Source organism: Fukomys damarensis, unplaced genomic scaffold (assembly GCF_012274545.1).
Source record: "Fukomys damarensis isolate Sample0158 unplaced genomic scaffold, DMR_v1.0_HiC HiC_scaffold_3, whole genome shotgun sequence".
NCBI lineage: Eukaryota > Metazoa > Chordata > Mammalia > Rodentia > Bathyergidae > Fukomys > Fukomys damarensis.
In genome coordinates, this window is record NW_022900915.1 from 371,021 (window position 1) to 397,057 (window position 26,037).

General features: G+C 41.8%; 2 protein-coding genes across 4 annotated transcripts in view; both read left to right on the forward strand.

The window, feature by feature from the left end:
* Sncaip (synuclein alpha interacting protein) overlaps positions 1–26,037 on the forward strand; it is a 141,872-nt gene that overhangs the window by 53,805 nt on the left and 62,030 nt on the right. For all 3 annotated transcript variants that reach the window (XM_010627253.3, XM_010627251.3, XM_010627254.2), the window contains exon 2: positions 21,842–21,944. In XM_010627253.3, coding sequence (XP_010625555.1) covers positions 21,888–21,944 — 57 coding nt within the window. In that variant the 5' untranslated portion in view covers positions 21,842–21,887. The remainder of the gene's footprint in view (positions 1–21,841; positions 21,945–26,037) is intronic.
* Positions 10,963–11,934, forward strand: LOC117287036. The gene has a single exon (XM_033766345.1). It carries the CDS (start codon positions 10,963–10,965, stop codon positions 11,932–11,934), a length of 972 nt encoding a protein of 323 aa, XP_033622236.1.

Here is a 26,037-nt window from a genome sequence, read left to right on the forward strand (position 1 = left end):
TTTTTTTTTTCCTTTTTTTTTTTTTTTTTTTTTTTTTTTGTCTTCTTGTTTGGGAAGCTCCAGTGCTCCAGAGGGCTGAGAACCTTTCCATTTTCCTGGAACTCTGCTGCAGGGGTGCCAAGTGGGTGCTAGAGTTTGAGATGACATAACTCCGACTCCTTGGGCCTCTGCTCCAGGGAAGCCAGGTGCACCTGCAGGTGGCTGCTGGTGGAGTGCACAGGCCAGGCTGTGCAGACTGCACACGGCGTTTCCGGCAAGGGCTGCACAAAGGAATGAGACAGGCTTATTTACTTATTTTCCATAAATTTTAAGTGTAGTGGACAGAACACAGAAGAGCTATGTCTTTTACCAGCTGTGTTAGAAAGCTATGTGGCTATGAGCAAGGCCCAAGGACCTTCTGTATCTACTTTTTTTAATCATTTGTGAGCTGATACAAATGTACCAGAAAATCTATAATTTTGCAAGCAGTGGCATTCAGTGGCTTTTCCCAATGAAAGGAAACACAGAAGGAAATAATCATAAAAGCGACACATAGAAAATATTGAATGAGTCTATGAACATGAAATGAATCTCATTTGAATTGGTGGTTCCTCTGGTCCTTGGTCAGTTGCATTTGGTTTATTTACCATCTTCTTTCCTTCCCGAGTTCTCGGTTTGGATTCTTTAGTACCGTGAGCACCTAAGTATTTTAGAATTATAACCACTTTTATAATACACAATTTTCCCCATAATTCCATATGTCTTATATTTGTTTTAAATTGTTGAGCTATTATTTGTTTTCTGAGAACTTTTCCTATGACATTGGTGCAGAAAGTTTGTTAGCTAAGCTAAAGTTGGCTTTTTATAGAAAGATTCCGGTTTAATTTCTTGGTTTCCTTCATCAGTACTTCTTGCTGAGTACTACGGGTTGTGATAACCAGGGCAAGGATCTCCTCATAGGTGTCTAGATACATAAACAAAGAGCAGTACTTACAGAAAGTACAGTGACTGCCACGTGGGAATTTTGCACAAAAGAAGAGGGGTGGGTAGATAACCTAAACTTGAAATTAAATATAAGCTTAGAGTCTTCCTTAGTTGTTACTCTTTAAGTAAGCCCCTCAGCTTAGCCTTTAAGGAAGAAATTTCAAGGGTAAAAAAGTGAATTAGGGTAAAATCAGAATAAGCACAAGCCACTCTAAGTATTTCCAATAGTGGTAAATTAAAATAGAGAATTAATTACTTCAAAGGCGAAAAGCAATACAAACCAGTCCTCCCTTAGTAAAAGCAGGGAAGTCACTGCCACTCCTAGGGCTGAGGGACAAAGGAGAGAGGTCTGTAAATGCTGGAAGTTGGGGCCTTCTAGCAAGGATGGAACAGTGCCACAGCTGTTGTGTGAGAATGGGTGATTGTATGAGGTGTGTCCAAAACATACAGTGAATGTTTAAATTTCAAAAATTGTATGACAGTAAAAGACACACTGCCATTGATCTCCCTCCGAATAACACTGATCCCATTGTCCTTGTCACCTGCTGCACCAGTTCTGGAAGCCCTCTTTCATGAAAATCTATAATGTATGATCAAAAATACGGTGAAAGCCGCTGCGAGGTGCTATTCAATGAAAAGACGAGCGCTCCTAACATCACAGTAAGTCCTCATCCACCTTAGTCATTGGATCTGGCAGTGTGCAACTTCTGGGTCCTTCCTAAAGTTAAACTGACCGTGAAAGACAAACATTTTTAACCAATACAGGACATTGAGGCAGCCATGGTAGCAAAACTAAAGACATTTGCGGAGAAGACTGCCAGAATTGCTTCAGGAATTTTCAAGAACAGTGGGATAAATGTTGTTCAAGGTGAAGAGGAGTATTCTGAGGAAGATTAATGGAAATGTGTTTTTTATGCTAATAAATTTTAAAAGTTTAAACATTTACTGTATATTTTGATCACACTGTGTGTGTCTCTATCTGAGGAGGTGGGAAGGAGAGGAACAGATCCTTTCTCCATGCCCTCCAGTTCTGCAAATCTTCTGCCTCGGTCTACCATTAGCCCCACTTCCTTGGTGCTATTCATTTGACAAAGAAGTGTAGAAAATACAGTTTCCTAAAAGAATAGATTTGAGAATGTGTAGGCAAATGATTGTACTACTGCTAAGTAAAAAACCAAAGTCTGTGGTTGAAGGGCTTGGTGTGGTCATGAAGACGATGTATGTAGAGATGAGCATAAATCAAAACCCCAGAACAAGAAACAGCATGAATATAAAAAAGATCTTTGTCAGATTCATAGGAGCACTTGTCGGGGAAGGCATCCTAGCTCTTCAGAAGGCGCTGCCCACCTACCCTAAAGGCAGTGAGAAACAATGTAAAGTTTTCAGTAGGAAGTAGTAAAGCCGTGCTTTAGTAGTTGTGTAGACTCAGAAAATAACTTTAAAGGAGTAAAAATACTAATGTCTTTGCCTTTAGTCTTGTCTTTCTCAAATTTATTCAAGCAAGAAATAATGAGAAGCAGAAAGTAAGAAAATGGTAGAAAGGATGGAAAGGACATGAATGTAATTGACGGGCTGGGTAGATGTGCGGGTAGGAGAGAGACAGGACCCAGGGATGATGCCCCACGTCCCTAACGCTAGCTGAGCAGAAGGTGTTGATGCTGCCAAGTGAGGTTAACATTGATTTGGAGAAGCCCATAGGACCTCAGGTGGTGATACCCAGAAACAGATGGGATCTGTATAGCCAGGGGTCAGTGGCTAAGTAAGAAGAGAGGCGGACCAAGATTTTTGCCATAAGTTAAAAATGTAACTACAGCCTAAAGGAAAAAGAATGTCAGCCAGGTCTGGGTGTACTTACTGATAGGAGGTGATACTATTATACATCATTTCAGGGGGAAAAAGTAGAAACTAAACTGCTGGGTTAAAAAGTAAAAGGAAGACCAGAAAATAGCAGTGGTGAGTACAGATGCTTGTTTTGAGAGTTTGATGAGAGGGGAGAGAGGATAGGATGGAACCCATTGTGGGAGGGGTTTATTGTAGAATTAATTGGTAAAACTTATGATTATGTGTGGTCAAGTTAAAAAAAAAAAAAGGAAAACCCAGCTGAGGCTTGTCTTCATAGGACAGTAGAGACAAAAACCAAAGGGCTTATGTCAGACCTGGAAAAACTTGGTGAGTTTCCACAACTGTTTGTCAAAAGACAGAACTTGTGCAAAGACAGTGCATTTCGAATTGTAGTGTTTGGCACAGAGCTATGTAACACCTTCTCCTTGCAGGCAGAAGCAGCTTGAATACTGTGTGTATGATTTTAAGAGATAAACTCTAGCAAAAACTTAACAGTTGTATAGCACTTCTGCAACCTTCAAACTCGGTTCGGAATTTCACTTGGGCACCATTATCATCCTGTAGCTGTGTGTGTAAGTATAAAAACACATATATACACACATAAATGAAAGTGTGTACTTGTTCATTTATGTTTCATCATCTTTGAGAACTCCTTGGAAACCTGAGACACAAAGCAGACGGGACTGGTCAGACCTTCCTCAGTCAGTACGTGATTTAACTCAGGCCTTCTGGGCTCAAATTCCTGCAGTCATCTTTACCAGACTTTGTCATTCTGAGAGACTGTTCTGGAAAGTATCAGAGGTATAGGCACTGCCCCTCCACTTGCCTTCCAGTTCACCAGGCCTTTCAGCCTCTAGCAGTCTCGGGCCTCTTCACAGCACCTGCAGCTGTCTGAGGTGGTAAATGATTCCCACCAGAGGATTAATGTGCTTGGGGTGGTAGTTTCTCCACTCCTACCTCCCATGTTCTGACCTGAGGCTGCTCAGATTCTGCCCACAAAGATTTCTTCTTTGGATCTCTTTCTTTCCACAAACAACAAGAAAGAGCACTTCTAAAGTCCTTGTGTGTGCATTTTCATCACAACTTCATTCTCAAATTCTCTTATCTTTCTGTGCTACCAGTTTCTTCCAGTTGTTGAATCCAGTGTATCTAGAAGTCGCAAGTGCCTTTCTGTATCCACTCCAGGCCTTGCAAGCCCACTGCTTTTTGGAGTCACACAAATCTGATAGGACTCCTGACGCAGTCTCAAATCAACTGGAACTGATCAAGTTACTCGTCCTTACTGAACCTTAATAATACCTTGTAGGATTATTATTAGGATTTTAGGAAGTAATATGTGTGAAGGATGCAGCTCAGTGCCAGGCTTAATAAATCTGAACTCCCTTCTCCCACCAGATTGGCCTGGAGCTCTTATCTGCATTTCCAAGCACTTAGCGCAGTAATGTAATTAGCAACCTTAGTATATCTAAAAGGCAATTACCATTTAATTGCTCTGGCCCTCACCAGCCTGAAGTTCTTCATTCCCTTCCAATTTGGGGCCAGGGGTTTTTAGTTCCGCCCTGGCTAGTCACAAAATCACTGTCACTGGGAGGATTGAAAATAGCTTTAGGCAGTCATTTATTACAAAGTCAAAGATTTCTTGGTTATTTCTTCCATTGGGTGCTGTATAAAAATGGAAATATTAATTTGGTAGGCAGGGGGCAGAACCACCGAGCTAAATCCCTGGCCTTTCCAGTGGCATCTTTCTGTGAGTCAGTGAATTATCTTGCTTGGTTGACCAGCCTAAGAAGCAAGCTCTCCCCTACAGGCTCCATCCTGATCTTCATTAAAATAAATCAGTGCCCTCCTATGGATTTGACTTAGAATCAAGTTTCAGGCATCTCTTCTTAAAAGATATTTATTGACATTACATATTCAATTTAAAGGAGTAAGTGCCCTTCCATGGGCCTACAAAGTTTGTTTATTTTAGTGCTACTGTGAGAACATAATGCCCAAATGAAGGCAGTGTGTTTTTTGTTTCCTCCTCCCAATGCACCACATAAAGTGACAGCAGTCTCTCTCTAATCAGGAGGAGTCTGAGGTATTTTGAGATTTGAATTGAAATCTCTAATATTAGAATTGTACATGTATATTTGAGAAATCTAGATTGCCTTAAGCCACAGGAAAGCCTTTTCATCTGAACCACTTTACGTGTGATTGCGAGTTAAAGTAAATTTTAAATAAGTTTTATTTAGCAGTTTGAGATTTGGAAAGTAGCCTGGGCTGTACAAATTCTCCTTTAGTTCTCTTTCTGTTAAATCTTATGCCAAAGTAAATGGAGGCTATAGAGAACCTTTGAACGCCTCAGTTCTCAGGTGACCTTGGTGAAGATGGATTGGCAGAGCCAGTGTTTGGTTTTCGAAGGAGGGTTTTTTCATTCCCCTGTGAAGTGTCCACATAGCAGTTACCTTCCTTGGTGGAGGGTGCAGCAGTGTGTCCTGGGCCTGCGTGGCTCTGGATGATGTGTGGGCCTCTGAAAAACACGCTTCCTGATTCAGGAGCTCTGCACTGTGGCCATGTAGATCCTTGGGGTGGGTGTTAGCTTTCTCAGCCCCTCGGCCTCACAGCTCCATCAGGTTTGCCTTTCTCCTTCCATTTCTCTCAAAATCGGCCTTGAGAACCAGTGGACTGGAACTTAACACCACAGCTTCCTGCTGCTCAGGGCAAGCAAGTGTCTTACCTTCTCTAGGCTTCAGATTTCTTTTTCTCAACTGGAAATTTTTTCCCTCTCCATTTTATTCTTGTCCTTAAAACTGTGGCTTATTACATTGAGTTATCCACTTTTATTGAATATAAATAAATATTAAAATATAAAAATTCTATATTTTACATATATCTACAGAATGCAATATAAAATACTATATACGTAAAGCATCAGCGTGTTCTTATGAGTAGACTGTGCACCTCTAGAAGATAGGAACAGTGGCTTACACTCATTCTGATGGATCACATTTAAAGCTGAGGCCATGCTGGGGAGAGTAAGTTCTCAGGAAATCATTCTTTATCCTGCTGTCTCATAGTTAACAAAGGAAAGTCCTCATCAGTAGAGCAAATATTCACAAAACTTAATTACATTTCCTTAATACTTTTAATATATGTTGTTTTGCTAGCATGAAAATAACCTGAGGGGAGAAAGATGGTGTGTATATCTAGCACTTTGGCAATAATAGAAAACAATGTACTATAGGCTTGATAATCCTTTGAAAACTAAATGTTAATATAAGCTTGATTTTGGTTTTGCAAACCACTTTTTGTTGCTGGTGGTGCTGTTTTGAAACAGGGTCTTGCTGTGTAATTCAGTCTGGCCTTGAGCTCAGGGCAATTCTCTTGCCTCAGCATTCCAAGGGCTGGGATTATAGGTTTGTGCCACTATGCCCAGCAGAACATGTTTTTACAATTAAGCTCCGTCTAAAAATTCAGTGTTGTTTTCCATAATTGTTGCTGTTTGAGCATATTTAAAAAGCAGCATAGGTGGTTTCCTAATTTTTCCAAACTGAAATCTCAGATGAAGGCAGTCGCTATGGTTTGAGTCTGTGCATCAAGGGTTCACATATTGGAAGCTTCTTCCACAGGGTGATGTTGGAACTCTGTGGGACCATTGTGGGGTGGAGCTTCACAGAAGGCAGTTGGGGTGCTGCCTCTGAAGGAATTGGTGCAGCTCTTGTACAGCCCTGAGGAGTTGCCGTGAAAACGCTGTCATAAAGAGAGGCCTCGCTCTTTGCCTATGCCTGCCTCACTGCGTGGTGTCTTCCTGCAGTAGGCACTCTCGCCACTGTGATGCCGTCTTCCACAAGGTCCTCACAGAGCTCAGCAGCGGGCAGTGCCGTGCCCTTACACCTCCGAAAACCTTTTTTCATTAAAAAAGTAACAATTCTTGGGTATTTTGTTGTAGCAGTGGAAAATGGATCAATACAGAAAATACCACCAAAGGAAGTCATTGTTATAAATGTCCTTGAATGTGAGGAAGTGGCTCTAGAACTGAGTAACAGGCAGAGGTTGGAAAAGTTTGGAAGAATGGGCTAGAAAACTCCTGGAATGCCCTATGTGCAGTGTGTGTGAGGGCTGAGAAGGCAGATGGCTGGGGAACTAGTCTCGGAAGGAAGTGGGCTTTCTATTGGAGACGCTGGCGTAGAGGTCATCCTTGTGACCTGTTGAGGAAACTGGTATCTATGACCGAGAGCAGTGGTGGCGAACCTATGGCGCATGTGCCGCTACAGGCTGTTTGTTATTTTTGAAAGCCCTAAAGGTTCGCCATCACTGACCTAGAGCTTTTTGGAAGGTTGTGTTTAAGAGTGAAGACCCAGGATATTTAATGGAAGAAATTTCTGAACAGTAAAACACTCACCCTATGGAATGGTATTATTGGCTGTTTAGTCAGATTTACAGTGAGATTTGGGAGCAAAAGGAAAATTCAGTCTGGACAGGAAAAGAGAGAAAACATGTTCAGGAAAATGAAACAAGGGTATATCCCAGCTTGCTGAAGAGATTGTCATGGAAAAAGGGGAGCTGCATACTAAACTGTAAGGTAACTGGGAAGAGACCGTAAAGGTATCTCAGAAAGCTTTGAGGCTGCCTTTCTCATCGTGCCGTGGCCTTGGACATAGAGATTCACAGAACCGTGATGTACTCACCACGAGCATGCTGCCCAGGTCTTCCATGAGGTCCTTCCTGTTCCTTACCCTCTGGTGAATTACTCCGTGGCTGCAGCCTCAGTTCAGGTGCATTAAAATACAGCTCGTGCTTGTAGCACGCTCCGGTGTGTCTGTGTGGTACTGGTATTGCAGGTGTGCAGAGTGCAAGAGTTACAGAGTCATGGCAGCTTTGGCTGGGATTTCAAAGAAAAGTCTGGGAAGCCAGGCACAGACCTGCCACAGAGGTGGATCCAGTGCGGAGATTCTCCCCTGCTGGAAAGATGCCGGGGGGAGCTGTGGGAACGAAGCCACAGCGGGGCTCCCACAGGTATTGCAACCAGCTGCGCGCAGAACCAGCCTGACATCAGTCTGATTCCCGAGAGGGCAACCAACGGGGCGGTGAGCAGGAAAGCTGTGGGCATGGCCCCGGAGACCCTGGGGTACCCTCTGCGGTATCCACAAAGTGTTAGACCCGGGCCTTCAAGATTTAGCATCTACCCTCCCGGATTTTGTTCTTGTAGGAGACCTGTGACCCCTTTCTGTAGGCATATGTCTAGGAATGTTTATCTTGTGCCTGGCTGACCATTGTGTTTGGAAAGTATGTAACTTGTTTTTTTATTTTACAGCTCACACCTGGGGTAGATTTCCTTGAATTTTATGTGAGACTTTAGACTTGGACTTTTGAGGGAGGCTAGAGTGAACTAAGACTCTGGGACTCCTGGAGATGGAATGAAGGCATTTTGCATTGTGAGATGGACGTGAACCTTGAAGACCAGGGGCTGAATGCCATGGTTTGGGTATAGTATGAATAATGTCTCCCAGCGACTCATGTATTCGTAATAGGTCCTTAGTGTGGCCACTGTGTCCCCTTTGCCTCTCACATACGTTTCTGCCATATGCTGTCCACCATAACACAGCCAAGCATCCCTTAGCAGAGGCCAAAGAAATTGGGAAGCCAGACCATGGACTTTAAGCATCCAAAACTGTGAGCTAAATAAGCCTAATTTATTTATACTTTAGCCAGTCGCAGGTATTTCAGTATAGCAATAGAAGGGCTAATACAGTGGGCTTTATGTTGCCTTTCACTTAGGGTTGTTTACGCTCTGTGAGTTTACCCAGGTAGTCATTGCACCGCTGCTTAAACGCCGCCAGTATAGAGAGGAGTGTCAGGCGCGGCCTTTTCCCACTTCAGGTAAGGCATCTGCCGAATGCTTAGAGGTCTCCATGAGGTACAGAAGCAAATACCCTATTTACTGAAAGAAAAGGGAAAAGACTAATTGCCATTCAAAAATCTTCATGTCTTGTATACAGTAAGCCCCTGATTTATGAACAAGTTCCATTCTGGGAGAATTATTTGTAAGTCGTATTTGTGCACAAAATGCCAAAGTGGTGAGTCTTATACAGTACACCTGGGAAAGTTCCAAACTCGAATGTTCGTGAGCTGGGGACTGATTGATTGTATTATAAACTCAAGGAAGCTCTTCTCAAAACAAGTTTATTTATAGACTCTATTGTGAATCAGCAGAAGCGATGTAATGACAACAAAATGAAGGTTGGAGAAGCAGTCACACCTAATTTTGATTCCTTCTTGTTTGTCACTCACTTTGAACAGTTTGCATGGTGGACTTCTGTTATGCGAGTTAAATCCTATTAAATTTGGGAGCAAAGTACCAATGCACTATCTGACTCGGGTTGGTGTTAAATAAACCATAGCCAGTATAAGCATTGTTCTTGTGTTATTACTCTTTATCATCGTTATCACTAGAAACACAGAGGTGCTACCTGACTGTAATTGGCGCTGCCGGGATGTTTCTAAGGAAAGACGAATGTGGTTTGTGGGTACTCTGGGTTAGTTACCTCTCTTACTATCCAATTAAGGAAAAGTGGGTTAATGGGAAGATACCAGCCCCGATCCCCACTTTGCTCCACAGTGGGATTGTAGGGCCAGGTTTAACTGCCTGCTCACGTTCACAAATCCTTTTATTATAGCACATTAAAAGTATGAGCAGAAGTCAAATACTGACCTTATTATGTAGATAAAATATCAGCTAATTTCTTAACACACTAATTTGATCCTTTTGGTTAGACCAATGTGCTTAGCAAACATCTTTTCCTCTGTAAAGCTTTGATTTGTAGTATTTGCTAGTTTCCATGGTATAAATTCTTAAGGTATAACCAATTGCAAGCTCTCAGCATGAAGTCACTGAACACAGAGTTAGGAAGAGATGAGTCAGTGCAAGGAATCTCCACTACACCAATGGATCAAGTTATGCATCTGGTTTGAACAGAGAAGGATTGACATCAGAATTTACAAGCAGATGCAGCAGAGGGAAAGCCGTGGTCACCTAAGATTATACCACCTAGTGATGCCATAGCCATCACAATTGTACAGATACACTCCGGGATGTTCATACAATAACACAGTCACATAACAAAGCATTGCTCAGAATATATGCCCATGTTTAAGCAATGCATGACTGGCTTGTCACTGTGATATACCATGGAAACAGGATTCATCCAGGAAGTTATTTGCTGCCAGATTAACTAAGCAGTGCATTTCACAGCCATCTCTCTGCCCCTTTCTGTATACTCTCTAACCTTATTAAGAAAGAAATCTTTCCCAGATTCTTGTGATCTAGGAGGGAAAGACTCCCTAAACACTTCCCAATTAATAAATATTTCATTAACCAGCATCTTGGAGTTGAGCTTGTGACCATAAATGCATGTTTGTAGAAGGATCTTCTTTCCTTTCCCCGCTCCCTCCTCCTTTTCCTTCTATATCCTCTCTCTCCATGTTTCCCTGTCCCCCTCTTTATTCCCTTCCCTACTTTATTCACAAGTATTTTCTTTCACCTTCTGTTGTACTCCTAACAATTCCAAGAGATCTGCAGAACAGTTAATAGTATTCTTGCTTCACAAAAGTGGTACGGGAGCTACAAAACTACCTGTCCTGTATTATCCACATTCTTATTCTGATGTTTTTAAATTTTGAAAGCTTCGTTGCTGTTCAGATAGCCCCTTGCTTCCTTAACATGTTTGCCACAATCTGAGTAAGGTGTGTTCAATCTCTAGGCACCTTTTCCTGTACTGCCATAAATTTAATTTTGTTTTCTCCTACTCTGCCCTCGTAGTTGTTGAAAACTGTATCATGTTGCATCTAGGAAATTGTACTACAGTAGTAAAAGTACACTTCTGAGAACTTGTAATTACGCGATGATGCCTAGAGCTTCTCATCATAGTTAAGTCCCTGGAGATGATAAAACAGAATTCTCTGGAGAAGTAGTCCTGTTTTCAGCAGCTCATCCCCATAACGGGCAGAATTGTTACCAGCTATCTTGGAAGGGTGACACCAGCTGATGATTTTGTCAACATAGTAGATTAAAAAAAATAAAACAGATCTTCTCACTAAAGACCTTTTAAATTTTTCCGAAAGCCTCATAACTTCAACTGAAGAGAAGATATTTGAGACATTGATTTGTCATTTACCATGAAGCTCTCTGCAGACCTGCTAGAGATCATCACCTGTGCCATTCTAATCCTCGTGAGCTTTGTAGGAAACATATGCTTATTTTGTTCTACAAGGAAGTGTATCACTGGACGTTTACAGACATCATTTTTTCTAATTTTCAGCCTTGTGTTTGCCCACCTTATTAAGAACTTGGTGGTAAATGTCATGAAAATTGTTTATTCTTCTGGTATCATGTTGGATTCAGCAGGCTGCAAAGTTCTGCACTTCTTGGCAGCCCTGACAACTTCCCTGGCCATCTGGTTCATGTTATACTTTGCGTTGTTCTATCACCTGAGACTGTACCAACTTGTCTACCCCCAGAGCGATGCTGCGAACGTTGACCGTCAGAAGCATTCCTTGAAGGGGATTTCTGCACTTTGGGTGGCTGGTGTGGCTGTGTACATACCAGTTTTAATTTATACTAGAAAACCAGAAAACCTGAATGCAGGAAATGATACAGACGCCTTGTCTGCAACGAGGATTTACATGGATTGCTTAATTGTCTTTGGAAACCAGCAGGTAGAGTTTTACTATGGGAAAATATTTTTAGTTCTGATTGATATTCTTCCTTTAGCCATCTTAGTCTTTGTCTGTTTCTGGATGTCTTTCCTCCTTTCAACAAAAAAGAAGATGACATATGGTGACGTCTGGATTGGCGATGGTGATTCAGAAGTTGAGGTCCTTAGAGGAGCCAAGTTCAGTATTTTATTAGTGCTGCTGATCACCCCCCTGTGGATCTCCCACTTTGTCTTAGTCTGTTTCTTGAATGACTTGGCAGCATGGGTCTTCGTTCCAGCCGTGCTCACAGCCCTCTCTTCAGGCTTTTCTGCTCTCAGTCCTTTCCTGCTTCTGCTGGTTAATTACAAAGTGAAGTTGGTGTCATTCTGTGGTGCCAAAGAGGGAAAATCCACACCACAGCCTACAAATGCCATTCTTTCTCCATATGCTTAATGGCAGTGAGCTCAATTTCAATCTCTGGAAAACAGGCCCTGTCGCTGGAGGACACGCTTAAAGGTCTCATAGCCCTTGTCAGTAGGATTTTTGAAAGGACCACTAGAAAAATGACTGCTGTCCAAATAGACTTCTGAGGGAAACTAAGAAGACATAAAAACACTAAGTTACTGTAAAGTGAAGAAAAACAGTCATCACAACATTTGTTATTTAAGATAATGCCAAGATTTTTAATGTAAAAATTGTAGAGTCATTAACAGTAATCACCATCTGGAAATGAATGCAACATAAACACTGTATTAAGTATTTTCTCTGTGCAGTGTGTTGTGTAAAAAAACAACATATCGTTGAAAGTGAGGACAACACTTCCTAGATGAAGTCCTAAAGATACTCCTGAGTAATCTTATGTTCTCGTGTTGTGTTTTCCTTGAAATGCTTCCACACATACTGGAAGTACATTAGGTAGGTGTGCAGTTTTCAGTTTTTGCACTTTTAATCCTAGTTCCTCATGTGAGCAGGAAACACATTTATTCACTATCCTTACCTTGTGTCTTTGCTAATTATGGCTAGATAAAATCATCAGATTAAAGAATCACTACTTGCTAAGTCTTACTCTATATAGACATGGCAATATTTGGGTACTACAGACATGAAGTCTACTATTCTTGTTTAATCATCAAAATATATATCACACTATATTCTTTTCCTCAGGAAAAAGAACATTTATTTTAATGATAATTTATTTGGTTATTAAATTGATATTTTTGTAAATCGTAATAATTTTAATTATAATAATTTGGTTTCTGTACTTGGATTCAATAAAAACAAACACATTCTAATTCTAATTCTAATTAAAAACTACATGGCCAGCTTCTTATTTTTCATAGTTAGTTAGAAGAACAATTTGGATTGATTTGAATGCAGTGAGTAATAATTTTAAATATCTATTATACATCTGTGTAAGCATTGAATTTTAAGTTTATTCTTGTTAGAGTCTTACATTTTTTTTCATTTTCCTTTTGTATTAATAGACTGAAATTTATTATACCATAATTCTGCTGAGTGAATATCTTGAAATTGAGATTATTACTCTTAAAAGGCTGTGCTGAATATTATAAATCTGGATCTCATTTACAGAAGAAACTTAAAACATCTTTGTTGCCCTTAAGTGCTGTAGAGAGAGGAAATTTTAAAGTAACCAAAGCTCAAATTTTGTAGGGTTGTAGGCCAGTGTCTGTCCCTTGTTAGCCCCTTTTGTAAAGATAGACTTAAGGCCTTCTGAGATTTCTGGGTGGTCTTCGTGGGAAGTGCTTAGCTGAGTCCACTGAGGCAGTTTAGTCAAGAGGGTACTAGGCATAATGAAGTTAACATCTCGGGGGAGGGAGGATGTGGGGAAGAGGTAACCATCTTCTAATCCAGTGCAGATGTAGCCAGAGCTGGGGATGTCCCCTGATCTCCACTAGTGGCTCTCAAGCATGGTTCTGGGACCAGAAGAAGTTTCCAGCATGATCTGGAAACTTGTTAGAATTGCAGATTCTTAGGCCTTGCCTCAGGCCTCTTCAATCTGGGTTGAACCTAGAAATCTATTTTAATAAGACTTCCAGGTGATTTTCATGCTTCCTACAGCTTGAGAACCACAGTCTAGTGTCACTTCAAAGTTCAATTCCCACAGAAGATCAGAACGAGGCCCAGATAAGTGACTCCGGATGTCCTTTTCTGTGTCGCTGTCAGTTGCCAGTGTGGTCTCTGCCTCGCGCTGAAATGGCAAGCAGGGTTGGCATCTGTGTGCCACGCATTCTGAGTAGTAGTTGCCAAATAAATCCACTATACAAATGAATCTTTTCAGAGTCAAGGATTAAGCCTGAACACTTCAGGTGTGCCAAAAGTTTGAAACTACTTTTCAGTACAAAACTCAGAATCCAGCCTCCAGATTATCCCATGGTTATTTTCCAGAAGCCAGTGCAGGACATGATTGGCATAAGCTCATGCTTTACTTCCCAGTCCCAGAAATCTTTCCTTTTTCTTCCAAAAATTCATTTTTTTTTTCCTGCTTGGGCCTCATTGAATCATAGTTTGTCCTTGTAGAATTGATAAATTTTCACTACAACACAGAATCATATGCTTACTGAATAAACAACATTCTAGTTATCTTTTTAAATTTTTTTGGTTTTTTGGATTTTTATTTTTGTTTGTTTGTTTGTTTGTTTGTTTGAGACAGGGTCTTCCTGTGTATTTAAAGCTGACCTATGTAGCCCAGACTGGCCTTGAACTCATGGCAGTCCTCCTGCCTCAGCCTCCCAAGAGCTAGGATTATAGGTACACACCACCATGCCTGGCCCAGCTCCAAAATTATTTTTCTTCAATTCTCTTATGTACAACTCCCTTTTCCCATCCCTTAACCTCCCTATTTCCTTCAACTTCCTGGTGGGGCCAATATCTCTACTAAGTAATATAGAACCTTAGCCAGAATAGACAGAGCTATGCTATGGATGAAATAGAAAGGATAGGGATGCAAATTACAAATCATGCATACCCTCTGCCTTCCTCACAGAGTTATGTAAATAAGAACAACTATATTGAAAGTGATTTGAAAACAGAAAACGCTACAGAAGCTGTGTTGCTTTGACATTGCAGTTCTGGTGAGTTGAAACAGGAAAGGTGTCAGACTGAGTCTCTGGCTGTGTATCTGTGAGGCGATTGCAGAATCTTTGGAGCCTTGGTTTCCTTATCTCAATGATGGAAATTATAAAGATATTTTTCTCCCAGGATCCTTATGAAACACAAGGTAAGTGACAGAGAGTATATGTGAAGGTACCAAGTTACAGATCCTGGTGTAGGATTTCCTTTACAGAATGTTCTGACTGTTCCCCTTAAGACAGCAAGGAGGAAATGTTGCAGCCTTCCCAAGAGCTATAGCAGGCTCGTTTATATCACATTGTAACCTGTGTTTTGATGCCAGATGGTCGCTTGCATTTTTTTCAAGCATACCAGAAGATGTCGTGTTCTGTTTACCCTCAGGCCTGCGAAGTACCACCCTGGCCATCCCTATTCATCACCTCACTTTGGTTCTCACCCTTCAACATCCCTTTTCAGAAGCAAACATTCAGCCATTTCTCCTTTAGAATTCTCGTTCTAGGCCCTTGGCCATGCTGTCCCCAGTCCTGGAGCTCTTTTCCTCCCCTGCCATCACTTTTACTTTCTCCCTCATCTGTCCCCTTTTAACCTGTCTCAGGAGGTTTCCCTTGTCATCAAGGTGTCTCAGACTGGTGTGCCTTTGTCTCAGCGAGTACCGCCTTCTATGGGCATGCCTCGTTTCCTTGTCTCTCCTTGTGCTATAAGCCCAGTGGCACGGAGCACACACAACTGTTACCTAGTATGTGTGGCCCACTGTTCCATGAAGAAGTCAATAAAATCCACAGGGCTTGTGCCTTCCCACTCTTACTCCATGTGTACCTTTTGGCCCTCCTTTAGTTGTCCCTTTCAAGTAGACATTTCTTGCCTATATCATTTTTCTGATTCAAGACTAGGCATTTGGTAGGGCCGGGGATTTAGCTCAGTGGTCCTGGCGCCTGCCTCGCAAGCAGAAGGACCTGAGTTCGATCCCCGGTACCAAAAAAACAAAAAAAGACTAGGCATTTAGTGATTGTCATGCTTCCAGCCACTGTTGAATCCAATTCTTGGAATGAGTTAGTTTCTTGCCAGCCAAGCAACGGAGCCAATGAGAGACAATAGTTCCACCCCAGCTTTCCAGTACTTAGTTTTTGATTTTTTTTTTTTAGCTCTTATATTGAAGAAAGTAAGCCCAATATCTATATACAGACTTTCAAATTAAAAATGTATCCTAGAGTACATCTGTCAGTGTTCATGAATCCAATTCTTGGAATGAGTTAGTTTCTTGCCAGCCAAGCAACGGAGCCAATGAGAGACAATAGTTCCACCCCAGCTTTCCAGTACTTAGTTTTTGATTTTTTTTTTTTAGCTCTTATATTGAAGAAAGTAAGCCCAATATCTATATACAGACTTTCAAATTAAAAATGTATCCTAGAGTACATCTGTCAGTGTTCATGTATATGCACGCATATGCTAGCATGTGTGCCGTGTGTGTGTGTGTGTGTGTGTGTGTGTGTGTGCGCGCGCGTGCGTGCACAGGAAGTGGCTGCATTTTCCCAAGTGTTGGTGAATTAACAATTAAAGAAATAAGCTGTAATGCAAATCACAGTTACCTCATCACCAAATGCCCTCTGCTTATTTATTTTGACAAGCCCAGCTTATTTTTAACTACCAGGCCTCCATAAACTGGTAAATGTAAGAACAGTGACTTTGGCAGAAAGAGAAAAGTATGTAAGTTGAGCCTTGAGAATGAGTCCACGCTGACTCCTTGTAAAGTGGAGTGAGGCAATGCGTTTTGATAGGAATTGCAGTCGAGCAATGTGTGTGATGTGTGACTGGAGCCACAAATCAGGGAGCCTTTTATGAGCCGAGCACACCAGACTGTGCACTTTGAAATGAATAGTTTCCCAAGGAACCTTTGCTAGCCGCTCCAAGCCTTTTCCAGTGATGCTCCATCTCCAGCTGTTTGGAGGTCTTCATTTAGAATTTTCCTCAGTCAGTTTTCAAATTGCAACAAACAAAAAAATGTTTTAAATGTCACATGAAAATCGTAACACTGGTGTAGGGAAAGATTTTTTAGTGGGTTCGCTGTGTTCTGTGACCCTATGTGGCTCTGTTACTTTTAGCTCTTTCCCCGCTGAATCTTTCCTTGAAGGAAGCTGTGGGGCCATCACTGAGGTCACTAACGGGAAGGTGACAGAATCACTGGACCCGTAGGGCCGTGTGCCCTTCACAGACTTTAACAGGCTCTAGAGGGGCCTCTGCAGTTGGCAGTCTATCCAAACTGAATAGTAGGAGACACTGTGCATGGTTAGTATTTTTTGCTTAGGTCTTTATCTCCTTAAGCAAAGGATCACTTGGCAATTGGGTTAGGAGAGCGATGGCAAGCCTTTTGGAGCTTTCAGTGTTAATGTCCTGCTGCATTGTGCGTGCCATAGGCTCACCGGGGTTACCCTTGGGAACACCCAAAGAAGTAATGACCAAGATGTCACCAGCAGCCTCTGTGCAGCATGGAGTTCCCAGCAATTCAGGTTTTGACCCCATGTTCTAATGTTTTCCTTCTTTACCTCCCTGTCTTCTACCCAAATCAGGAGGGCTAAACCACTGAAAAGTTTTTCCTTGACCTTTCTCTACTCATCCACCCACTGCCTAACCTTCACTTCTCTCCACACTTTCAAGAAAGAGTTTAAACCACTCAGTAGACCTGTCTAAATGAACAGCAAATGAAAAACTGCCTGTGCAGTGAAAAGAAATGAAAAGCTCAAATGAGCTAGAGAGAGACGATTTCTAACAGTTAGTACTACTTGCGGTAGACAGATACTGAGACGTGTGTCATGGGGACAGGGCCTGTGGTGCAAAAAGAAGCCCTCAGGAAGCATCAGAGACGCCTAATGTGGCTACAGTTCCCAGGGTCAAGGCTGATGGCGTGGGGTGCAGTGACAATTTGTAAATGACTAGGTCCTGAGATCCCCAGGGGCTCAGGTGGGAGTGAACTGTGAGGCATAGCAGTGAGGATCTCATGTAAAGGATTTTAAGCCGATTGCCCTTTCTGGGAGCCTGAATAACTGGTTTTCACTTAGGCATAGGCCTGTTCTTGTTGGTCTGAGTAGGGCCAGCCCTCTTGCCTCGAAGCTGCTTCTCTGAGCCAGCCAGAGGGGTCTTTTCCTGGGCTTGTTTTTGGCATGGCTTCCTCCTTTCCCCTCCACACACGGCCGTGCAGTGGCACCATCAACTCACACCAATCATAACAAAGCAGGAACCTTTCCATCCTCCAGTTGTAACGTGAAAGAAACATGATCCCCACCTCATAACGTTTTATTTTGTTTGCAGAGGTTTTCTTTTTCTGGTACTAAGAGCTAAAATGGAGACTATGGAAGCACAAATCGTGACGTGGCAGTAGTTTGTAAGAAATTTTATTTTTGTTGCGTGGTGGTATGAGAGTTTAAAATGATCTTTAAATACAGATTCAATTTTAGAATACAAATGAAGTAAACATTTTTGGCAGGAAGCTCGAATTAAAGAGAAGGGAGAGCATCAGTGGTTGTAACTGTGATTTAATACTGAATTCCTCAGAGGGGTCCAACCTCAGATGTCTTCAGGGCTGGGCAGGGCACGTGGCTAAGTGAAGCATCAGAGAGGGCTCTGGTGACCTGGGGAGCATGGAGTTTGCAAACAGGTAGAAGCAGCCACCGCTCAGCCCTAGCCAGTTGTTGTCATGGGGATGCAGACCTTTGTGCCAGAACTTCACATATTTTTAAAGCAAAGCCAGAATTCCAGAATTTTATATGAAATCACCCAAGTCTACAAGTTGGCAACTGATTGGACTTTTAAAAACACTGCTAGGGCCAAAAAATCACATCTGTGGGCCAGACTCGGCTCATGGGTCTCTGATGTGTGACCGGTGTAGCTGGGCTTTCTGTTAAAACGCATGTGTTGTCAGTCAGAAGAGGGGAACTGTTGTTTCCCATTATGGATTGGTCAGAGACAGCAAAAAATCAGGCTGAGAAAATCAGCCAGAGTCCATCCAGCTCCGTTTCCTGTCCAGCCTGTTTCCTCATTTGCAGTGCTGCCCTAGCTCCCTTTCTCACCCCTCATACCTTAAAAGGGAGCGCCCAGAGGTCCAGATGCTCGGTGCAGAGGCAGTAGACAAAGAAGAGGACAGTGATGGCCACTGGGGCAGCTGTGGACTCATACTTGACTCTAAAGGAGCAGTTGGGAATGTGGCCAGCATTGCTGAACCATTGAGATTTCTGCACAGTATCAGTGATACCACAAAAACTCTCACTGAAACCAGACCAAAGGAGTTGTGTTATACACAGAATAAGACATCTTAAAGCAGATGGCTGTGTTATTCCAGCCTGCTTGAAAGTAAAGCTCAGATGCTGTGGACATTTGGTCTGAGTCATCCAGCCCATTTACACATATGCAGTGGGCCAGATCTTCCAAAATGAGCTGGAGCTCTTGTAACTCTTAGCTTCAGGCTGGCAGAATAAAGAAGATCATATTTGTCTTAGTTACTTTTCTTGTTGCTGAGACAAAACACCCAGCACCCAAAGTTAAAGGAAGAAAGATGTATTTAGCTCACCATTTGTAGAGGTTTCAGTCCATAATCAGCTGGCTCCAAACAGGGTGGCCTGGCAGGAGAAACAGCTCATGACGGCAGACAGAAGACAGCAAAAGCAATGAGACCTTGACAGCGTCTTTCCACACCTTTTGTCTTATCCAGACTACTTAGAGCAGGCAGTGCTCACACCCATAACCCTAGTGCCCTAGAGCCTGGTGTTGCACCAGGAATCAGTTCCAGCATCACACGCTCTAGCTCCAGCCACCTCTGGAAAAGCCCCACCTGTGACTGTGTGAGGCTTTAGGGGGACATTTAAACACAAGCCATAGCAACTACCATTCTCCAAGTGCAGACACAAGGGTACCCTGCTGTGATACCCTGATTTATGTTGCCCTGGGTTATGTTTCATTCGAATAGCTACACCCAGGTGGAGGCTGCCCTCTGTATGGTCACGGCATCTCATATAGGAGTTTCTTAAAGATCTCGAAGATCCTCAGCTCTGACAGATTTCTCCGCTTTGTTTCCTTGTATTTTCATGTTCCTGATTATTCTGAATGCAGTGCTTTTTAATTTTGAGCTGTTCCTTAAACTCCACAAATGATACCATCATAATAAACAGGAAAAAAATCGTATGTCAAACCCATCCCCTCGTTTATTTTTCCATGTCTCCTCTTCTCACACGCACAGGTCATTTTTACGTGTGGTGGATAGAGTCCGTCCAAGGAAGGGTTAGGATACAACTTCCTGTCGTTTGCATTATACAGTACCACATCCCAATAGCCAGCGCCATCTTTGTGGTGTTCACCAAAGCCACGGAACAGAGTCTGTAAGTGAACAGTTCACGTGGCAGACAGATTGAGTGGGAAGATACTGGATTGGAAGAAAGTCTATTAGTTGATAAGCTGGAATCTAAACACTCTGGATTGTCTCAGAATCTGGAGTAGAAAAGAAAGTTATGTTTAGTAATTTGCAAGTGTGAGCCTATGTTTTCCTCTGGAAGGCTCTGTGTAGACTACAGGGAAAGTAATAAACTTATATGCCAAGAAAATTGTTTGAGAACCTGCGCTAAGATTTTTATCAATAATAAATATCTGGTTTTAAATAGTTTTTATAAATACAAACTGATATTTTTGCTTTAAAAAACTTGTGTGATTTCAGAAGAACTTTATCCTCTTGTAAATGGATAGCCTCATTTGAGCATGGAAGTAGTCTCCTTATCCTTTTCGGATGGACTCTGCTATAAAATATGGCAAAATGACAAACGTGGGAAAGGAAGGAGAGGAAACGAACATTAAATCAGGTGATGGGCTTGATACTTTTGCTTTGTATCATAATTATACCATTTGTATGACTTTAAAAGGAACAGCTCAAAATTACCATATTTAGCATTTCTTTTTAAAATAGGCCTTTTTATATTTTGGGAGAGGGGGGCGGTTACCCGGGATTGAACTACTTAGGACCTTGTACTTGTGAGGCAGGTGGCAGCAACACTGAGCTAAATCTCCAGGCTCACCTTTTTATGTTCTTGATCTTGTATTGGGAGGCCCCTTTCCATCAGCCTCGATATACTTCCACTTTCAAGTAATATGTCCTTACTGCTCAGAAAAGCATACCTCGATTAGAGAACAGATAGAGGCTAAAATGAATCATTTCAGATACTCAAGTTTGGGTCCATATGATGATTTTTGTGATAAGAAAGACAAGTTGCAGACATGGACTGCTCTTTCGATACCTGAGAGTAGATGTGGCAGAAGATGACTGAACACCAAGGCACGACCAGAGACCTGTGTTTCTGTTCTGTTTTTTTTTAAATTGAGTTTATTGGTACATTTTAGGTATACAGTCCAGTTACATTCATCATTGGGATCTTGCACCTCTACATGACAGGTCTTGGTTCTCATTTTTTTCCCCTTGTCCCTGCCCTGTTCTTGACATCCGTGGGTACCGCTCCCACTACCAACTGTGGTGATAAGTGATGGGAAGACAAAGTAGGCGGTGATGTGTCTTATGTGGACAGGCTTAAGGGATGGCCACAGGCCGCCCCGAGGCAGTACTGACTGGGAACATTCTGACACCTGCATCTGGTCGCTCTGGCACAGTTGGGCAAAGTGTTTAAGCAAAGGGCATTGAGGGCATTGCAGCGGTTCTGAAGTCTAAATCTAGACTTAGATATTCTCTCTCCCTTTCTCTCTCTCTCTCTCATGTTGAACTGGAGGTTGTCATTGTACTATAAATTCTAAAATATCTGTCACTCTTAATTAGTTGATATTAGTTGATATCTGTCTCATACAAGTGCTCTGGAGAGTCGCTGTCCATGGCTCTGTACACAACACCCAAGGACAGGCCAGCAGGAAGTACTCCGGTATGGTTACCCTGGATTGCTAGGCTGCTTCCCTTTCCTGGAAGCCCATACTTTCACCTCAGGTGGAATGAGCAGCATGTGGGTATTGAAATGAATCCTAATACTGATCACAGGCGGAGAGTCTATCCTGAGTTTCTGCTCTGACAAAAACAAGCAAGCACAAGTAAAGCAACTGGCGTGGGTGCTAAGTGCAGAGCCAGGAAGGAGCTCTGCCCACTGCTCTGAGGAGCCCACGGGGAGGTCTAAAGAGAGAAAAGTACCCTAGGCAACACTAGCACCCAATTACCTTTCATATTTTCTTCCAATATATGTAATATTCTTAGTTATAAATAACTTTTTTGCCTTTTTTCTTCTGCTTCTGTCTTGTTCAGGAAATTATAATTATTTGACCTCACTCAAAATGTGCAAAGAAGAATAATGGAAGCCCCCGAATACCTTGATTTGGATGAAATCGACTTCAGTGATGACATATCTGTAAGTATTACGACGTGTGAGCAATGTCTTCAGTGTTGCCTTCATCTTCGTGGGCTGCTTTCTCTGTTAAGGTCTTCATTTCCACCACTCATCCAATTATATCCAGGAACTGAAAACAGAAGTACCACATGAATTACAAAGTGTGCTTTGGGGTTCTCAGAACCGGAGAGTGAATCCTACCTAACCGTGTGTGCAGGGAGGGTAAGGGATTTAATCTCAGTGAACCTCCAATTCTCAGTCCGTTCCAGTACTGTAACAGTAATTGCTGAGTGTGTCCAGAAACTGTATGCCTATACACATACTTAACGCGATGAATGTTAACTCCCAATTTCCTTACTTGGCTGGCTCTTTCACAGCCAGACCCCTTTAGGGTTCACAAGGACACAGCAACCATGTTAAAATGTATTAATTGATGAAAACAGAGAAAGTTTTTCAGTCAATGAATACGAGAGCAGAGAGCAGACATTTCTTGGGAATCCCAAAGCAGAATAACATCTTATCCCAGCTGACTTTGTGATGTCCTGGTTAATTCCGTGACACCACGGGCTGCTGAGTCTCTGAGTCCCCTACAGTCACAGGCTCCTGCTTCCAGGGTCCCTCGGGCTGTTCTGAGTGGACTGTCTGCAGGGACCTTGCTTTATCCTAGGCCACATGGTCGGTGCTGCCTCACCTGCAGACACGTCAGCCTGTAAGTGTCACAGCAACGTGGGCACTCAGAGTATGTGGTGAGAAACTTGTTATTTCTGAAGTAGCTATATAATGCTTCTTTCTGGGAACTCATACTTTCTGACTTTATGTCCCATTAATCTGTCTGAGCCTAGAGCTTCTTTGGGTCACCACCAGAATAGTTCTGACATGATGAGTTTTCTTTAACATGCCTTTGACAGCAGTTTCATCCTCTGCTCTACTCTGTACCTTGAAGTAAAGCATCTGTACTGTACAAAACAATTCAGTTACTGGGGTAATTTCTGTGAATCACCTGTTTTGTACAATCTTGGAAACTCTAGTACCAGAGAAATGTGAATTCAACCTTTGTTTCCAGACATTTTTTTCACTTTTTAAAAATACATTTTATTTCGTAAATGCGATATTGTAAAATTATTAGCTTAATGAGGCAAATTAACATATATATTACCTCACATAGTTATCCTTTTAAAAAGAAATTGTGGCAGGCACAGCTAAAATCTACTTATTCGATGGGAATCTCAAACCCTGGACAGTATTATCAGCTGTAACCCAATGTTGTACATTAGCTCTCTAGACGTCCATTTTACATATCTGTTACCTCGTATCTTCTGCCCTACATCTCCTTTTTATTTATTTGTTAGTGTTTTCATTTTATTCATGTATGGCAATTTTTACTAGTCCTCATACAGAGTAGTGCACAGTGAGCTTCCTCCTTACCATAACATCTGTCTGTCTCAGTCACGGTGCTTGACTTCAGAGGGTGGTTCATTTACAAGGCATTTTGATTTGAGCAGGGGAAAGCAGAGTGAAGGAAGGTGGGAGTCAGAAGGTGCAATCGGAAAGGAAACTTGTGTTATGGTTAGGAGCTGCATGGTAGCTCTCTGTGGTTTGACAATAGGGTTGTCTTTTGAAAGCAGCAGCTTTGAAGGCAGCCAGCCTCAGTACCTACCTTGTCCTGGCCTTTGCTGGCTGGAGAATTTGGTGGGCTACATTGACTGCATCTCTCTGCAATACTCGTGCAACTTGTGACACTGCCTTGAGGACTGGGTGAAGTAATAATATATGTGAAACACTTAAGCTTAGCACACATCATGCAGCTCTTTAAAATGGTAGCTTTTGTTGTTATTTCAATGAATAATACAATAATATTTATATGACCAATGGTGAAGAAAGAACTCAAGGGAAAGACCAGGCATGATGTCGAAATAATTAAGTACAACAGAGCAGTTGTATTTACAGAAGAATCATCTGGCAGTAGCCCATAATTTTGATGAATTGGGAAGCTCTACTTGAAAGATAAAATATATTCAACAATAACTGAAGCTTTTTAACAAATTAGACTACAGCATTATGTAATAGTTGAGCTTCTATAACTTGACTACTCTGAAACATAAAGATGTCCATCTGTAATGTTCTGTTGGTTGCAATTTGAACTGCACTTAAAGTGAAATCTGTTTTGAAAATGCATAGAATTGATTAAATTATAAGGGCAGATATTTATTGAGCACTCACTACAGGACAAGCATTATTTTATTTAACCCTCACAACAACCCTGTAAAGATGGTACTATTACCTTCTCCCACATCCCACCACAGGAATGTTTGACAGTACCTGGAGACACTTTTCCTTGTCACACCGAGAGGTCCTACTGGCAATCAGTAGGTACAGGCCAGGGGCGCTTCTAAACATCCTGCAACATACAAGACAATCTCCTACAGCAGTGAGTCATCTAGCACAGACACTGATAGTACCAGGGGTGAGAGTCCTGGTCTGTCTGATCTTGAAACTGAGGAAGTTCTGCTTTCACTTCAAACCCTAAGCACAATAGTTTTATCATAGTTCGGTATTGTCCACGTTGGATACTTTAAATATGTTAGAATTATACTATCGTTACTTAAAAGATTTCATGAAGAAAAAAAGGAGAGATCGCCTCTTGAATATTGACTTGATTGCTTTCAGCTTATTTAAATAAAGTAGGAGCATCAAATATTATGGCTGCTTTACAGGCTAAATGGAGATTATTCAAATGCTAAAATTGAAAAATGACATGTTTTCACTGTGTTAATTCACCAGCATAAAAAGAAATTTGTTTTGTGTCCTGTGAACATGGTTTTATTCTTAGGGTTCTGTAAACCTCCATCTCTGACAGCCCTTTGACTCTTTACTCGTTAAGTGGCAGAAAGGGAAGGAAGGTACACTTTACATTTGGAAAAGATGTTTACAAAAATCATGCCAGAATCTAAAACTCTTCTTACTCTCCAGCTGTAGCCCTATTACGTAGGATAAGCTTTGTATTGCATGGGTTTTTCCCTCTAGCCATGAGCCTGGTTCTTGTTTTAATTAAAACACAAGCTGTATATTGGTATAAAAAAACAGAACTTTTTGCCTTTACCCAATGAGACAAAACACAGAAGGCAACCAAATTATTTTGAAGTTTCCCAGGCTTGAAAATAATGTGCATCCTTTGCAAAATGCAGAGTATAAACTATGCATGCTTGAAACCGTGCCATCTGAAAAGGCAGAACATTGTGCAGTAACTGCAGGACTCTGAGAGAGATGATGAGAGACTCTGAGAGAGACACACATGAACACAAAGGTTCAAAACAAGGTTTTTCTGTCACTTCAAATGGGTTTACAGATTTTTTTTTTTCTGTAGTCCTATGGGAACCAGACCCCTCTATTGATAAAACAAAAACTTCTGGAATCCCTCGGAGCCATAGTGTATTTGTTTATTAAGAAAATACAATTTGCTACTCTCAAAAATAGTATTACACATAAGAGTAAGGCAAGCAAAGGCTGCACCATGACCCAGCTGAAGGCTGCCGTTCACAGGCACCACATCAGAGCTGCTGAGCTACACACTGAGACTGTGCTTTAAGTCAGTTACCTCCATCAAGCCTCACATCAGCGCTGGGAGTCAGACTTTTGCTTCTGCTTCTCAGATGAGAAATTCGAGGGCTGTATGACTCCCCCAAAGGCACTGATAGGTGGCAGGGTCAGGACTTAAATAGCAAAGTGTTTGACCACGTCTTTCTTCCCCTTCTGAGCAGCTGAGTCGAGTGATCTCTGGGCCAGTTGCTTCACCCATCTCTCTCCCTATTTGGCACTGACATGATTACAAATTACTTCCTGGTATACGTGATAAGTAAATAAAGCCAGCTGAAAGGAACTTAATTAAGTCTCTTAATTTTACTCCACCTTGAGCTTCTTTTCTGCAAGTGGATAATCTACTTGTTTTGTATTTTTATGAGTAAAACATGAAAATGTATGCATAAGCATATGCATACATGTGAATACACACATGTGCATAGAAATATAAACATGGTACTCATACCATGCATGCAAATATCTTTGCACAGATAGAAATGGGTGAAGTGCTCTTCTCTGTGTGAGAATCATGTTGCCT

What these genes read in the sequence shown, in the direction of transcription:
- LOC117287036 (XM_033766345.1), top strand. Translation starts at nt 10,963, where the DNA reads ATGAAGCTCTCTGCAGACCTGCTAGAGATCATCACCTGTGCCATTCTA.